The following is a 16,201-nucleotide window of genomic DNA, read 5'->3' as shown; positions in this document are numbered from 1 at the left end:
GAGTCTAATTTGGGGGGGAGGGGAGAGACTTCAGATTGAATCTAGGAGTGCTCTCTACCATTGAGTTACATTCCCTGTCTTTTTTACTCTTTGTTTTGAGACAGAGACTTGCTAAGTTGCTCAGGCTAGCCTCAATTCAACTCAATTCCCAGTAATGCATTAAAAATATTTTAAAAGATGTTATGTGTGTTAGGGCTGGGGTTGTAGCTCAGTGGCAGAGTACTTGCCTAGTATGTGTGAGGCACTGGATTCGATCCTCAGCACCACATATAAATAAATAAAAAATAAAGGTACATCAACAAATAAAAAATATTTAGGGGGGGAAAAGGTGTGATATGGAATCTGGCAGAATATGCTGAATAGGTATTTACTATTATTATTTGGACACAAACCAGGCACCTAATAAATGTTCATTGTTCTGAAAGTAACATCTACTATGAGCCAGGCACCTGGCATTTGCTATCCATTTAATTCTCATTTCATACAATAAATTAGACAGACTGAGGAAGGTGTCCCAATAGATACGGGAGGTAGGGGACACGCCAAAACACAGGCTGAAACTCAGTGTTATCTGGGCATTACCTTCCATATAGCAAACTCGTTAACGTATGGGGCCTCGGGGTTCAGGGAGACTGAGGGTAGCAGTCTGAGCACAGTGGAGACCCTCTGAGACCTGGGACCACAGGTCAGCGCGAGCGCTCAAGGCGCCCCCTGGAGGCCACGCAGAAGTCCTCCAAAGGCGCCGGCTGGATGCAGGCTGGGCGCGAAGTGCTCGGCGGGAGAGCCGGCATGGCGCTGTCTGCCAGGGACCGGGCGATGGTGCGGGCGCTGTGGAAGAAGCTGGGCGACAACGTTGGCGTCTACACGACCGAAGCCCTGGAGAGGTACGAACCGGGCGGAGGGACCCCACTCCTACCCGCTGCTCGGCCCGCTTCGGAGACGCGCACTCACACTCCGTTCCCCGCAGGACCTTCCTGGCCTTCCCTGGCACCAAAACGTACTTCCCTCATTTGGACCTGAGTCCCGGCTCCGCCCAAGTTAAAGCTCACGGCCAAAAGGTGGCTGACGCGCTGACCCTTGCCGTAGATCAGCTGGACGACCTGCCGGGCGCCTTGGCCTCTCTGAGCGACCTGCACGCACACAAGCTGCGCGTGGACCCAGCCAACTTCCAGGTGAGCGTGCAGGCCAGGCCGGACCCAGCGTCGCCGGGGGAGGGGTCCCACCAGGGAAGGGTGTTGATGATGGATGGGCTCAGGCACAGCTCCATCTGCCCACAGCTCCTGTGCCACTGTCTGCTGGTGACCCTCGCCCGACACTATCCCGGGGACTTCAGCCCCACCATGCAGGCCTCGCTAGACAAGTTTCTGAGCCATGTGACCTCCACGCTGGTCTCCAAGTATCGCTGAAATCCAGTGGGTCATCTGGGGGCCTCCAGGAGTTCCCTTTCCCGAGGACCCCGCCTTGAATAAAGTCCCCCAGAACGTGTCCTGGAACGTATGTCCTTTAGACACAGGGATGGATGAGCAAGACTCCGTCCTCTTAAAGTGGGGGCGAGAGTCTGAGGCATAGGGTCTCACAGCCCTCAGGTGGTAAGGGCTGCAGAGGGGGCAGCAGCTCCTCACGTTGCTGGCTCCCTCCTGACACTCCTCGGATCCACGGGCGCTGGGATAGTGCCCACTGCATGGCCCCTCACTCACCAACCCAGCCTAGGAGAAAACCAGGCACAGCCCCCACCCCTACCTCCAACAGAGGCAGAAGCTGTGCAGGGGTGGTGTCAGTTCCTGAGGGGAGGCTTGTGAAAGTCAGGAGTTACCCGACTTTGGACCAGGTGGAAGGAGGCAAGTCCAGCCCCAGCACCCAGTCAGGTGTGTGGGGGGGTCCACACTGGAATCATGCCTTCATCTAGTCTCCAAAGAGAGGAAAGGTAGGGTATTTTTTTCCATATAAAATCAACCATGGTAACTGCAGAGACTTTGGGAAGTAATTACCCTATTTACTGCCCCTTTCTGCTACCCAAGTCAGGAACGGACCTGGCAGAAGACAAAGGTACATTCCAGAGCACCAGCATGGCAAAGACCTACCACCAATGGGCACAAACAGGTCTGCAGCCATGCATGTTGCCAGTGGACAGCCTTTCAGATCCTTCTAGGCACTTAAAAAGGGCTGAGGATGTGGTTCAGTGAGTTCAATCCTCAGTGCCAAAATAAAGTATCAGTGGACAGAGCAGACCACACAGGAAGAGTGTGTTGTTGGTCATCAACCTTCCTGGGCTGGCAGTACACGGGCACTTCTAGGGGACTGTGGGGTTCCCAGAAGAGACTGGCATTGGAACCAGGAAACTGCAGATCCCCCTGTTCAATGCTACTGGGCCATTGTCCACCCACTAAGTGCCTGAACAGAACAAAACAATGAAGGGAGGCGAAATGCTCTGCTTCGGCAGTGATACCATCTTCTGCCCTTGATGTAGAGCTTATAGTTCTCAGGCCTTCCAAGCAGGACTGACTTCCTGTCCTGGGACAGCAGGTGCCAATACCGCATAACTATGCATCTGCATGTCCTACTCCCTTTGTTTCTCTAAAGAATCCTAATATAGGAAGGAAAGGGGAAAAAAAAAAAAAAAAAACAAGGACAGTAAAATCAGCCAGGTGTGGTCTAGTCCTGGCATTTAGGAGGCTGAGAAGATGGGTGGCTTGAGTTCAAGTCCAGGCAGGCAACACAGTGAGACACAGTTTCAAAAAAAAAATTAATTAAGGGCTGGGCTCAGTGGTAGAATGTTTGCCTAGCACGTGTGAGACACTTGGTTCGATTCTCAGCACTTCATATAAATAAAAATTTAAAAAAGGTTCATCAACTATATATATATATATATATATATATATATATAAATAAAAATATTGAACACAATACCTTTATTTATTTTTATGTGGTGCTGAGGATAGAACCCAGAGCCTCACAATTGCTAGGCGAGCGCTTTACTGCTGAGCCCCAGCCCCCTAAAAAACAATTTAAAAAAATTAATTAAAAATGTATTTAGCTGGGCACAGTGGTGCACATCTATAATCCCAGAGTATCCGGAGACTAAGGCAGGATTCCAAATTCAAAGCCAGCCTCATCAATTTAGTGAGGCCCAAGGTAATTTGGTGAGATCCTGTCTCACCCAGGGCTTTTCACCAACTCCCGCCTATGCGCTACACCCAAGGGAGGCAGATGTGGCAGTCAACAACAATGAAGTAGAGCCATTCTGCCTCGATTCTCTAAAATCGCTACCCATGCTGTGTTGATGTATTCCCATGGTATGAGGGGTGTGTATACTGGGGAGACCCCTTTTGTTCCAACTCAGCCTGGGTTCCCTTGGGTATGATCATCACTCTACCTGGGAGGCCTTTCTGATGGGCAGGCTCCCCCACAGGACAGGGACATGCCTCCCAGGCCCAGACACTACCCACAGTATGTCTGAAATGTATAGGCATTGCTGTGGAAAGCAAGGTCCATACTGGGTGAAAAGGTACTTAAGTAGGTTGGCTACAGCAGACCAGAGACTCGGGCAGGGAAGCAAAGCTGCTGGGGGTTATCAAGGCTGCTCTGGTGCATGGGTTCCATTTGTCCTGGACCACTGTAAAGGGGCACAAAGGACCACAGGGCTTCCCCAGCAAAGGGAGGTGACAAGGTATCTACCCAGGGAGCTACGCTAGTTCAGGCCACCACAGGAGGACTGGAGACACTGAATGTGGAAGCCTAAGGGGGCCTTGCTCCTCAGCTGCAATCAGAGGAGCTAGGGTGTGGGTACTACAGGTCATTTGTTGGCATAACCTATTCCCTGGCAAAACAACAAAGGAAAACACAGCTATTTGTCCACACAGAGAAATTTATGTCTAGATGTAGAAAAGGAAAAACCCGTCACAGTGGTAATGGTGGGGGACAGGAGGTGGACAGACTGGCTGTCATAGCCCCAGGAGAACACAGCCTGGACACCTGTGACCTGCCTACAGGCCAGTTGCTGGTTTCGGCTGGTGCAGAAACCTACATAGGACACATACATAGAACAAAGTACCAAGCCCAAGTGGATTCCATAGATTTCCTTCCCACCAGTCTTTTCTGTGGAGACAGGAAAGAACTGTCTCTGACCAGCAGCCACATCAGGATGTTGGTGGCCTTTTGGGTGCTATTTTGCCACATGTGCACCTCTACAGAGTAGAGATGAGTAACTGTGTTAACAATGAGGCAACAGAAGCTCCCTCTAAAACAAATGTAAACGGTCCCCAGAAATATTAAAAGGGCCACAAGTCAATCAGCAGTTACCCTTCACTTTGGTCTTAAGGCAACCATCCTGACAGCAGCAGCAAAGAGCTGAGAGGGTAACACAAAAACCCATCCAGGCAGGAACCACAAAGCAGCACCCTGGAATGTGACCCAAAGAACACCCCTCTCTTCTCTGAAGATTGCCAGGTGGGTGCCACCCAGGGGCTTTTCTTTGCCCTGCATAACTTCAAATAGGGAATGGCAGGACACCTTGCCTGAGCTAGGATCTGACAGGCCAGCTCCGGAAGAGATGGATGGGGAATGTGCCTTCTGCTCCCTGCCTGCCTTCCAGTCTGTAACAGGAGCTAGAGATGACCAGCAAAGATGGGTGTAAGTACAAGGACGGGGAGTCACATATACCTGGCTCAGCTGGGGACAGACACCAAAAGCCAAAAGGTGGCTGGACTGCAAGTTGCAGTCTTCTGAAGAGGGGAAAGCAGCAGGCCTGTCTCTCCTGGAGTGGAGGAGGGTCCCAGCAAAGGACCTCAGCAGAGGACGGTAAGGAGGCAGCCGGTCAGGTTTATTTATTCCTACACAACATAACCCAGAACACAGGAGCAACTCTGCACGACCTAGAAACTCACAGCTAGCTCCATACAATAGAAATTCAAACTACAAAAGATGAGTTGTGTTCAGCAAATATAAAGAGCAATCTTAGGCTGTGCTGAATGTTTTCATTGAGAACATCAGAGCTCGGGTTCAGATCTCGCCGGCCTCCTTCTCCTCTGACCTCCGTGAAGCAGTCTTCCCGTTGGAGCTCTCCAGCCTCCAGTCCACAGCCCCACGCTCACTCCGCCCATACTCCCAGGGCTCTTCTCTTGATGCACGCTCTCTGGAGAACCTAGGGAAGGGGAATCAGAGGCTCAGTGGAGGCTGCCACCCTGCTTCTGAGTGGCTGTTCAGAAACCAACAATGTGGGCTCTCCTCAATGGACAGGAAGGTCATGGTCCCGGGAGGCCAGAGGGCAGAAAGGGCTGCCATCTCATGCCTAACCGTCCATACAGGGAACATTAGGTACTCACTAAAAACTGACATTCACAAAGAGTTTTAATAAGGAAGTACAACAAAATTATACATATGAAATACAATCCACTACATAAAAATAGAAAGGGAAAAAGGCCAAAATTTAAAACCACTTCAGAAGTTAAGGAGGGTTTAGTATCAAGTGACAGTGCCTAGAGTCCAGGATGACTATTTCACTGTAGCTCCACCTAGAAGTCCACAAGGGACATGCTCCACAGTCCTCCCCAGTTCAAACCCTGAGTCTCGCCATTGGCCAGGCTCCCCACAAGCCGAGTCTAGCCCTACCAGCTATGGAAGGGCCCACTGACAGACCCCAGCAAACCGTGGGAACACAAAGAGAAGGGGCTCACTCCTGGTTGCAGCTACTGAAGGAGTCAGAGTAGTTACTTGTATTTCGCACTCCGGTCCCTGGAAGCCCGGCGATGTCCCCGGCTGCGGCTCCGGGAACGGCTGCGATGGCGCCGGTGTCTGTCTCGGGACCGGGACCGGGAAGACTTCCTTCGCTCTCGGGAAGTAGATCTTGACCGCCTCCGACGACGGTCTCGGGAGCGTGACCTGAAAAAAACCGAAGGCTCTGATGGTTGAGATTGCTCAGAAAGCAAGCAGCCCAGGACTATCCCACTTCTGGGCTCAGGTTCTGACTGTGGCCTTACTTATATTTCCTTCTGTCATCTTGCAAATGTGCAATTCAAGTTTGAAATATTCCCAAGAGCTACTCTGATGCCAGACCCACCCCGAGTGGCACTTCCTGAACACTCCTGGTTGGCCACAGGCCTCACCATCCCCGGGGCCCTTCACAAGCCACCCTGCCCACCAGATAAACATGTGGAATTGCAAACATCAATTATTTTAAAAAAATCTTGTGGAAGAGGCATGCGACTGAAAGAACACTATTAGGCATCTAGAAGCCTACCTCCTACGATCTCTGGTTCTGGATCCAGACCTGAAAAGGGAAAAGATGATGAACAATGTTCCAGAAGCATCCTCATTCTCCACTGACTGGGAAGGTGCCCACAACTTGAGGTGGAAGACTTCCCAAAGACCTATTCTCTCCTGGCTGCTCAACTACTTGGGCTGCAGTGGGAGGTGCAGAAATTCACAGGATGAGGCCCCACCCACTCTGTGGCTCACTGGCTGCACTGGCAGCACCCATGTCCATCAGTGCAGGCTAGAGTTACAAAGCTTTACAATGGACACTGGCACAGGTATACAGTCAGAAGACAAAGGGCTGCATGCACCTCCACAGCCACCAAAGTTCCAGACACAGGCTTAGTGCCAGGTGAGCATCAATGGGCTCCTCTGGTTAGACAACCAGCAAGGTCTCATGTGACACCCATTCTGAGAGCACTGTGCAGTCATCATGGAAAAGGGGCCTACATGTGACTGTATCTAGACATGCCCAACCACAACAGATGCATCTGTGTGCAAAAGGGATGGCAGGTCTTCTGAGGATGTTCTCATATAATACAAAGCTCTAATAATCAACCACCATGAAAACAACAAAGGAAACAAGAGAACAGCAAGCATTGGCTCTTTCTGAGTCAGACACTCAGGAATTCCTTTGGGAAAGCAGTTTTTGGAACTTTCAGGGGAAATAAGCTACCCTCAAAGCAAAGTGAGATTATTTCTAGCTCAGAACTCTTCTCTGAACTCCAATCAGAAGGCTATGTCTTGGGCATTAAAATTGAACATGGCGAGTCAAGCTCTACCCCATCCCTTTTCACACTACCTTTCTCACCCCAGCAAGTGCAAACTCGAGGTCAAAAAACTTCCAAGTCATTTCCTATCAATTCTGTCCCCAGATCACACCCAGACTCCAACCACTTGACTCTTCAGACCGCCAACTCCTTCATCAGGAATCCTCCCAACCAGCAACTCACTGATCTTGCTGCTCCACCCAACACCCTCACTCAGCTCTCCAAAGGGAAGCAACACCTCCTGACATCAGACTCCATCACTCCTGTGAGTTTTTTAATGATCCCACACCATGCAATAAATGTATGCCAGGGTACATATACGACCTCCAACCACTCACTCAGCCCAAAGCTCTTCCCTGATGCATTTTCCCTAGAGCAAAGTGTTGCCACAAGACAGCACACTCCTCTCCCAGAGGATCAGGTCTAACCCTTCCCATCTGCTGATGGCTGCATGCCCAGCAGTCAGTGGATCAGCTCATGTGGTGAAGGAGGAACCTTTCCTAACTGTTCTTCTTCCTTCTCTTATGATTAACACATGCAGGTGCTAGGCCAGCCTGCACTCTGCAAGACTGGATATGCTGCACGTTGGCTTTCTTTTAGCCTATGGCAGACCTTGACTGTTCCAAGCAACACCTCAGTACATGAAGCAGCATCTTCTGAAGCACAAGGGCTCCGTGAGCCTACTACCCTGTCCTTGCTCACCTTCTACTCAGCCGCTCCTCCCGCTCTCGCTCCTCCCGCCTCCTCAAGCGATCCTGATTTCTCTTCTCCTGCTTTTCAGCCACAGTTTTCTAAATAGATGAAAAATGGGAAAAAGAAAAAAGCAAGAAAAACTCTAAGAAACACTAACACATTTGTTTTAAAACCTTCTTAATCAAACCAGATGGAGTGGCAGAGGCCTGTAATCTTAATGACTCAAGAGGCTAAGGCAGGAGGATCACAAGTTTGAGGTCTGTGTAGGAAACTGGATGAGACTCTATCTTAAAATAAAAAATAAAGGCATTGGGCTAGGGATATAGCTCAGTTGGTAGAGTGCTTGCCTTCCATGCACAAGACCCTGGGTTCAATCCCCAGCACAAGAAAGACAGAAAGTGGGGCTGGGGATGTGGCTCAAGTGGTAGTGCGCTCGCCTGGCATGCGTGCAGCCCAGGTTCGATCCTCAGCACCACATACAAACAAAGATGCTGTGTCCGCGAAAACTAAGAAATAAATATTAAGGGCTGGGGATGTGGCTCAAGCGGTAGCGCGCTTGCCTGGCATGCTTGCGGCCCGGGTTCGATCCTCAATACCACATACAAACAAAGATGTTGTGTCTGCCAAAAACTAAAAAATAAACATTAAAAAAAAAAAAAAAGAAAGAAAGACAGGCAGGCAGGGTGTGGTGGCACACCTGTAATCCCAGTGGATCAGGAGACTGAGACCCTAAGCAACTCAATGAAACTCTCTCTCTAAACAAAATACAAAATAGGACTGAGGATGTGGCTCAGTGGCAGAGTGCCCTGGGGATTGATTCCCAGCACCATCAATCAATCAATTTAAAAACAAAACAAAACAAAAAAACCCAAAACAACAACAACAAAAAAACAACAAACCAACTCCAAAACAAAGAACACTTTAAAATACATTTGATGTTGCTACTTTAACAACTGTCAAAATCTTTAATGTGTTTGAGCTGTTTTGGTCAACCATACACCACTCATAGCAGCAATGGTTAAGATACTTCCTAGACCAAGTTTTTCGGCCTGTTGGAAAAAAGTTTTAACATATACCCATTTTTCTTTTTATGTACTGGGGATTGAACCCAGGGGTGCTTTAACTCTGAGTTACATCCTTAGTCTTTTTTTTTTTTTTTTGCAGGGGAGGGGTGGTTGGGCCTCAGTAAGCTGCTAAGGCTGGCCTCCAACTTGTGATGCTCTGCCTCAGCTTTCTGTATCACGTGCCCAGCTAATATTGAGGGTTTTTTTTTTTGTACCATGGATTGAATTCACAGGTGTTTAACCTAACCACTGAGGCACAATCACAGCTGTTTTTTAATATTTATTTTAGAAACAAGGATCTCACTGAAGTGCTTAAAGTCTTGCTAAGTTGCTGAGGCTGGCTTTGAACTCACAACCCTCCTAAGTCTCCTGAGCCACTGGGATTATAGGCTTTGCACCAACCCATCAAGCTTATATTTAGTTTTGATGCAGATATACACTAAGAAAACTGAAAACTTTCAGGTACAAAAAATACTGCACTAAGAAAAAACTCTAGGACAACATGGAATTAACGTATGATTTAAAGGACAAACGGGAATATATCATTCCCAACTAATTATATATTTTTTGGTACCAAGGATTGAACCCAAGGGTGCTTAATCACTGAACAGTACAGACTGACCCAGCACCTGCATGTGCTAATCATAAGAGAAGGAAGAGGAACAGTTAGTTAACTTTTGAGACAGTTTCTCACTAAGTTGCTTAGGGCCTGGCTAAATTGCTGATGCTGGCTTTGAACTCTCGATCCTCCTGCTTTAGCATCCTCAGCTGCTGGGAATACAGGCATATACCATTGCACCTGGCCATTCCCAACTTCTAAGGAGAAAATTTTGACAGTAGAAACCAAATAATTATTTATATTGTACTGAACACATATAACATACAACCTTTTATATCTACCAACTTATAAGAAACAATTTCAACTTGAAAATGTGACTGAGTACATTGAAAATATCAGAGATGTAGCTCTAAGTTGAAGTGACCCTAGGTTCAATCCCCAGAACCAAATGTTCTACTGAACAGAAGTAAAATATTTTAAGAATACCCTAAGTGCCAGTGTACTCCAATCCTGCTTCTAGTTCCAAATTCAATTCACCTAAGGACCTTTCCTTGGGTACAGAACCTTGCTGTCTTCTGCCTAAAGGACCAGCTTTTTCCTGGAGTCAAACAAGACCCCAGCCCTAAATGAGGCCTTGGTTACTGTAGCACTCTAAATTCCATTCAGGTGCTTTAGGTCTGTTCTTCCACATTTCAAGTGCATGGAGGGAGAGAAGGCTACATGGCCATATCCCCCCAAACTCCCCATCCTGCCTTTTTTTTTTTTTTGGTACCAGGAATTGAACTCAGGGTACTTGACCACTGAGCCACACCCCACCCCTATTTTGTATTTTATTTAGAGACAAGTTCTCACTGAGTTGCTTAGTGCCTCATTAAGTTGCTGAGGCTGGCTCTGAACTTAAAATTCTCCTGTCTCAGCCTCCCAAATTGCTGGGATTACAGATGTGTGCCACCGCACCCTCTGGCCTGCCCCTTTTTTGAGAAATAAGACAGTCTAAGTTGCCCAGGCTGGCCTTAAACTTGAGGTCCTACTACCTCAGCCTCTTGAGATGCAGGGATTGTAGGGCTGTGCACCACCACATTCAGCTATATACTTAAAGTTTAGACTCTTCAGGAAGGAACAGGTTGTGTGTGCACTGCTATCAGAAGAAAACCCACAGCTTCCTTACCTTTCTGAGGCAGCGTAAAGGCAAAGATAACTGAACCACACAAAAGCTATTTCAGAACTGTCCATACCCTGGGACTGGACTCTGTTATTTACCACAACGAAGGGGTACAAACTAAATACATTTTCAGGATTCTTTTTTTTTTTTTAAATTGTAGTTGTAGATGGACAGAATGCCTTTATTTTATTTATTTTTATGTGGTAGATCAAACCCAGTGCCTTACACATGCTAGGCAAGCACTCTGCTACTGAGCTACAGCCCCAGTTCCATTTTCAGGATTCTTTGGATTATGATATTTTATGTCTCTTATGTGAAATCAAGTGATAAAATTTGAGTATTTCACTATAAAACTCAAGTTCTTAGAGTGAATCAGAACAAAGGGTTTTTAAATTTTTTTTTAAAGTTGTCAATGGACCCTTCATTTCATTTCATTTATTTATTTATATGTGGTGCTAAAAATTGAACCCACTGCTGAGCCACAACCCCAGTCCCAATTTTTTTTTTCTTCTTTGGTAACGGTGACTGAATCCAGGGACACTCAAGCACTGAACCACACCCCCAGTCCTATTTTGTATTTTTATTTACATGCAGGGTGTCACTGAGTTGCTTAGTGCCTCACCAAGTTGCTTAGTGCTTCATCATTGCTGAGGCTGGCTTTGAACTTGTGACCCTCCTGTCTTAGCCTCCCAAGCTGCTGGGATTACAGGCGTGCACCACCGTGCCTGGCTCCCAAAAGGTTTTTGAAAATATAGAAATGTGAAGGTGGAGCTGGGTTATAGTTCAGTGGTAGAGCACTTGCCTGGTATGTGTCAGGCACTGGGTTCAATCCTCAGCACCACATAAAAACAAATACATAAAATAAAGGTACTGTGTCCACCTACCACTAAAATAAACCAACAATGACGACCAAAAAAAAAAAAAAAAGTCAGAAATGGGAATTCTCCAGAAACACAGCTCACTATCATACCCTCAACTGATCAAGCTTCTCTCGGATCTGAATAAAACCCAGGTGTAACTTGCCCCCGAAGTGGTCTGCGAGGCGACGGTCATTATCATGAAGACCCAGGTAGGCGGAACAGACCTCGCACACACGAAGCTTTTGCTGCTGAAAACTGGATGCAGGCATGGAATTCCTGTACTCTTCCTAGAGAAAGGGGGAGAGATGCACATGAATCAACAGAAATGCCACCACAGATGGACCTCCGAGACAGAGCCACCTTTTAAATAGCCTTAGCAATTCAGAGATACTGTCTCAGAATAGATCTGGGGATGTATCTCAGTGGTTAAGAGCCTCTGAGTTGAATCCCCAGTACTGCCCACCCCCCCAAATAAATAAATAAATAAAATATTCACAATGTCAAAAAACATTCAAAAGTTCTCAGACAAGCAGAACTATTCTGAGACCAGTGGGGAAGGTTAAGTCTCTGCTCTGCATGAGAAATTACAAACCAGAGAAGCAAGAAGAATCTTCTACAAATACACAAAAAATATAAACCATGAGGACTGTGTCCCAACATCCAGGAAACAACCCCAGTGCAGCTGCAAAAGTGACAGTTTGCAGGCAGACATGGTGGCACACACCTGTAATCTCAGGTACTCAGAAGGCTGGCAAGTGTAAGACCAGACTAGGCAACATGGCTACACACTGTCTCAAAATGAAAAATAAAAAGGGCTGAGGATGTAGCTCAGTCGTAGAGCACTATAATGCGTGCTGGAGGCCAAAATTTCAATCCCCAACTATAAGGAAAAAAAAAAAAACCCACAATGAAATCCATGATATTGAGCCTGGCATGAGGACTCACACCTGTAATTCCAAGCTACTCAGGAGGCTAAGGAAGGAGGATCAAAAGTTTGAGGCCAGCCCCAGCAATTTAGCTTAGGTCCTTGCTAAAATCTCAAAAAATAAAAGAGTTGGGGATAAGAGCCCCTGGGTTCAATCCCCAGAAAACCACAAATCCATTGTTTTATACAATTAATATGCAGTAATAATTATAATAAAAAAAAGGGATTGTGTAATTTACGAGAGGGGGCATCTGTAGGTTTTTTCGGTTGTGTTCTATAATCCAAAAAGCAGAGAAATGAAAAAAAATCAGAGAACTGCTAGGGAAATGCAAATCTCCAGTAGCTCAATAGCCTCTCCTCGAATTCTTCAAGAGATTTAGTTTAACATCCTGTCCTACCTCTCCCCATCCTTCAAAACTTCTCTTCGTAAATCCCACCCTGATCCAAGAATCTACTCAGCTGACCACATCTCCCATTATCTCCATCTTAGAATACTAATGACCACCATCTGTGCACTGGGGGAAGTTGAGCATGGTTTGAAGCTGACCTAAGTATAACCACTCCATGTGTACCTTTGGCTGGACTCTCCTCTTTCTCAAAGTCCCCACACTTTCCTTTTTGGCACTGGGAACTGAACCCAGAGGTGCTCTACCACTCAGCTACATCCCCAGTCTTTTTTTTTTTTGGTACCAGGGATGGAACTCAGGGGCACTCAACCACTGAACCACATCCCCAGCCCTATTTTGTATTTTATTCAGAGACAGGGTCTCACTGAGTTGCTTAGTGCCTTGCTTTTGCTGAGGCTGGCTTTGAACTCACGATCCTCCTGTCTCAGCCTCACGAGCCACTGGGATTACAGGTGTGTGTGCCACTGCGTCCAGCCATCCCCAATCTTTTAAAAAAAAATTTATCTATGTATCTATCTTGGTACCAGGGACTGAACCATGAGCCACATCCCTTGCCCTTTATTTTTTGAGAGTTGCCTAAGCTGGTCTTGAACCCCTGATTCTCCTGCATCCATCTCCTGAGTAGCTGGGATTAAAGGCAAGTGCCAATGCACCTGGCTGAAGAAATACAATGTTAGTTATCTGTCCTTTTTGAGAAAGAGATCTGAATACACTTCAAGTAAAGATTAAAATGATACAACATGGCAGTCACACTAAACTAGCAAAAAACATTAAAAAAAAAGACACTCCCACAATACTGGCTACAGTCTGAGTTGACAAAACTAACAGAGTGCAGTGTAGTAAGCTATCTGTTTAAAATGGATCACACATGTACCACTTCCAATGAACTCTTGTAGTGTGTCCTACAACTCTAACATCAGCACCAGGAGACAGGTATAAGAACAAGGTGCCTCACTGAATAACTGTTTGAAATGGTGACAAACCATCAATAACCTAGAAAACTGCCAACAAACATCCTTTGTCCATAAGAGTCCCTCATCAACTGTCAATGTGGGAAGAACTCATAAACAAGCTGAGTCAACAATATGAGTTTTAGAATAACACACACTGCTGAAGCGCTAGCATAGCTTTTAAAATGCACAGCACAGGGCTGGGGTTGTGGCTCAGTGGTAGAGCATTGCCTAGCATGTATGAGGCCATGGGTTCAATTCTCAGCACCACATGAAAATAAATAAAGTCCATCAACAACTAAAAAAAATTTTTTTTAAATAAAATAAAATGCACAGCATAGAACACACTATTTATGGGCCATATGAGCAACACAGCATAAAGACAACTGAAGGACTCATGCTGAAATGCAGTCTAGTATTTGCATCTAGAAGGGAGGGAACTAGGACAGAGGACACAGCAGGAACTTAAGTTTTCATTATAACGTGCCATCTTTTATGCCTTTGTTTTTTTATGTGGTGCTAAGGATTGAACACAGTCCCTCACACATGCTAGCCAAGTGCTCTGCCACTGAACTATAGCCCCAGCCCAGGCATTTTATTTTTTTTTTTAATTGCTGGAAAACTATTGTGGTGGTGAGGATCGAACCCAGCGCCCCACGCATGCCAGGGGAGCGCTGTGCCTCTAAGACACAGCCCCAGCCCCCACCCATCTTTTATTAAGGAAAAAAACTTCATGCAAAAACGATAATTATTTGATCCTTCTGTTCCCTTTGTAGGTCTGAAACTTTACTAAGGTGTTTTGAGATGGGATCTTGCTATGATTCCCAGCCCAGTCATGAGTTCGTGGTCTCAGGTGAGCCTTCTGAGAAGGGGCCTATGCTCACTTTTGTAGTTGAGAAAAATTTTTTTAATATTTATTTTTTAGTTGTACTGGACACAATATTTTTATTTTATTTATTTTTATGTGGTGCTGAGGATTGAACCCAGGGCCTTGCACGTGCTAGGCAAGCGCTCTACCACTGAGCCACAATCCTAGCCCCGTAGTTGAGAAAATTTAAATGCTATCCTAAACTCTGCTTATGCTGAGTGAAAATAGCCAATTTCAAACAGTTACATACTGTATGAATCCATTTATTAGTTTTGTGCCCAGGCTAGCCTCAAACTTGGGATCCTGCTGCCTCACTCTCACAAGTTGTTGGTGTTTATAGGTATGTGCCGCCATACTTGTTAGTATGACTCCATTTACAATAACCTTTGTTTTTGGTACTGGGGATTGAACCCAGGAGTATTTTACCACCAAGCTACATCCCCAGTCCTTTATATTATGTATTTTGAGACAAAAGTCTCTCTTTGGCACTTAAGACCTTGCTAAATTGCTGAGGCCCAACTAAAAATTGTGATTCTTCTGCCCTGGTCTCCTGAGTCACTGGGATCACATGTGTGCGCCACTGTGCACAGCAAAACCCTTGGTTTCTAAACTACCAGAAGACAACCCAAAAAGCAGGAAAGCAGCCTTGAGACTACTGAACATCTTGCCTGCTACTCTTAGAACTTAGAAGGGTGGGCTGGGGTTGTGGTTCAGAGGCAGAGTGCTCCCCTAGCACGTGTGAGGCACTGGGTTCAATCCTCAGTACCACATAATAATAAAATAAAGGTATTATGTCAACCTATAATTAAAAATTAAAATGTTAAAAAAAAAAAAAAGGAATTCCAAGGGTGCAGTGCTGGGCCCCACATGCCCACCCAACAGCCTCACCCTTAATCATCCTAATCTTGTCCCCCAGGGTGTTGCAATAGTACTGCCTCTTAGGGGTAGCTCTCACAATGAGGGGTGAGAATACCACAGTCCTGGGCTTGGGCAGCCACAATCCTGCACACTGCTTCTTTTTTTGCAACCTGACATCCATGTGGGTAAAAACACCAAGCTATAGTTATTTAGTCAAAGTATAAATTTTCCTGAGCCATTGGTGAACAGTTAGCATCTGTTCCCTGTCAACAGGGCTCAGGATGCACTGAAACCCATGGCTTCCCTCCTGACTGATAGAGGCAACAGAAGCCCAACATTCCAAACATAGAACTCTTAGCAAAGTTTAAATATGCACTCCATTTCCCAGAAACCGAACTACCCTACAAACTAGGGGAAGGCTGATGCCAACGACACACAAAGCATGTGAGTCATCGCATCATTGAAACTGTCACACTCACAGTGCTTCTGTGTGATGTGGTGTAACAGTGGGTGCCACCGGCATTCAGCTCTCATGTGAGCTTTTCTATTTATTTATTTTTTTAATATTGCTTGTCAATGGACCTTTTAATTTATTTATAATGCAGTGCTGAGAATCAAACCCAGTGCCTCACACATGCCAGGCAAGTGCTCTACCACTGAGCTACAACCCCAGCTCCCATGGAAGCATTCATATACAAAAGCACTGTATTTGTCGTATATATCTATTCATCATCCTTTATGGAAAAGAATTACAAGAATAAGGGTGTGGGCTGGGGATGTGGCTCAAGCGGTAGCACGCATGCCAGGCGTGCGGCCCGGATATATATATAGGGGGG

The 16,201-nt window shown here is 46.3% G+C and overlaps 2 protein-coding genes across 8 annotated transcripts in view; one reads left to right on the top strand and one right to left on the bottom strand.

The window, feature by feature from the left end:
• Positions 1 to 599: 599 nt before the first annotated feature.
• On the top strand, positions 600 to 1,485 carry Hbq1 (hemoglobin subunit theta 1). The gene is made up of 3 exons (XM_015491558.2): positions 600 to 884; positions 968 to 1,172; positions 1,278 to 1,485. Exons 1-3 carry the CDS (start codon positions 751 to 753, stop codon positions 1,404 to 1,406), a joined length of 468 nt encoding a protein of 155 aa, XP_015347044.1. The 5' UTR covers positions 600 to 750; the 3' UTR covers positions 1,407 to 1,485.
• Positions 1,486 to 4,798: 3,313 nt separating this feature from the next.
• Positions 4,799 to 16,201, bottom strand: part of Luc7l (LUC7 like) — a 32,634-nt gene continuing 21,231 nt past the window's right edge. For 4 of the 7 annotated variants that reach the window (XM_015491053.2, XM_015491055.2, XM_048789509.1 and 1 more), the window contains 5 exons: positions 11,468 to 11,644; positions 7,722 to 7,810; positions 6,236 to 6,265; positions 5,710 to 5,877; positions 4,799 to 5,140 (listed from right to left, as the gene is read on the bottom strand). In XM_015491053.2, coding sequence (XP_015346539.1) covers positions 4,999 to 5,140; positions 5,710 to 5,877; positions 6,236 to 6,265; positions 7,722 to 7,810; positions 11,468 to 11,644 — 606 coding nt within the window. In that variant the 3' untranslated portion in view covers positions 4,799 to 4,998. Of the gene's footprint in view, positions 5,141 to 5,672; positions 5,878 to 6,235; positions 6,266 to 7,721; positions 7,811 to 11,467; positions 11,645 to 16,201 lie in introns of all 7 variants that reach the window. The other 3 variants (XM_048789507.1, XM_048789510.1, XM_015491054.2) reach the window with 2 other exon arrangements.

The sequence above is a fragment of the Marmota marmota genome, unplaced genomic scaffold (genome assembly GCF_001458135.2).
Source record: "Marmota marmota marmota unplaced genomic scaffold, marMar, whole genome shotgun sequence".
Taxonomy (NCBI): Eukaryota; Metazoa; Chordata; class Mammalia; order Rodentia; family Sciuridae; genus Marmota; species Marmota marmota.
This window is presented reverse-complemented; position numbering and strand designations above follow the sequence as displayed.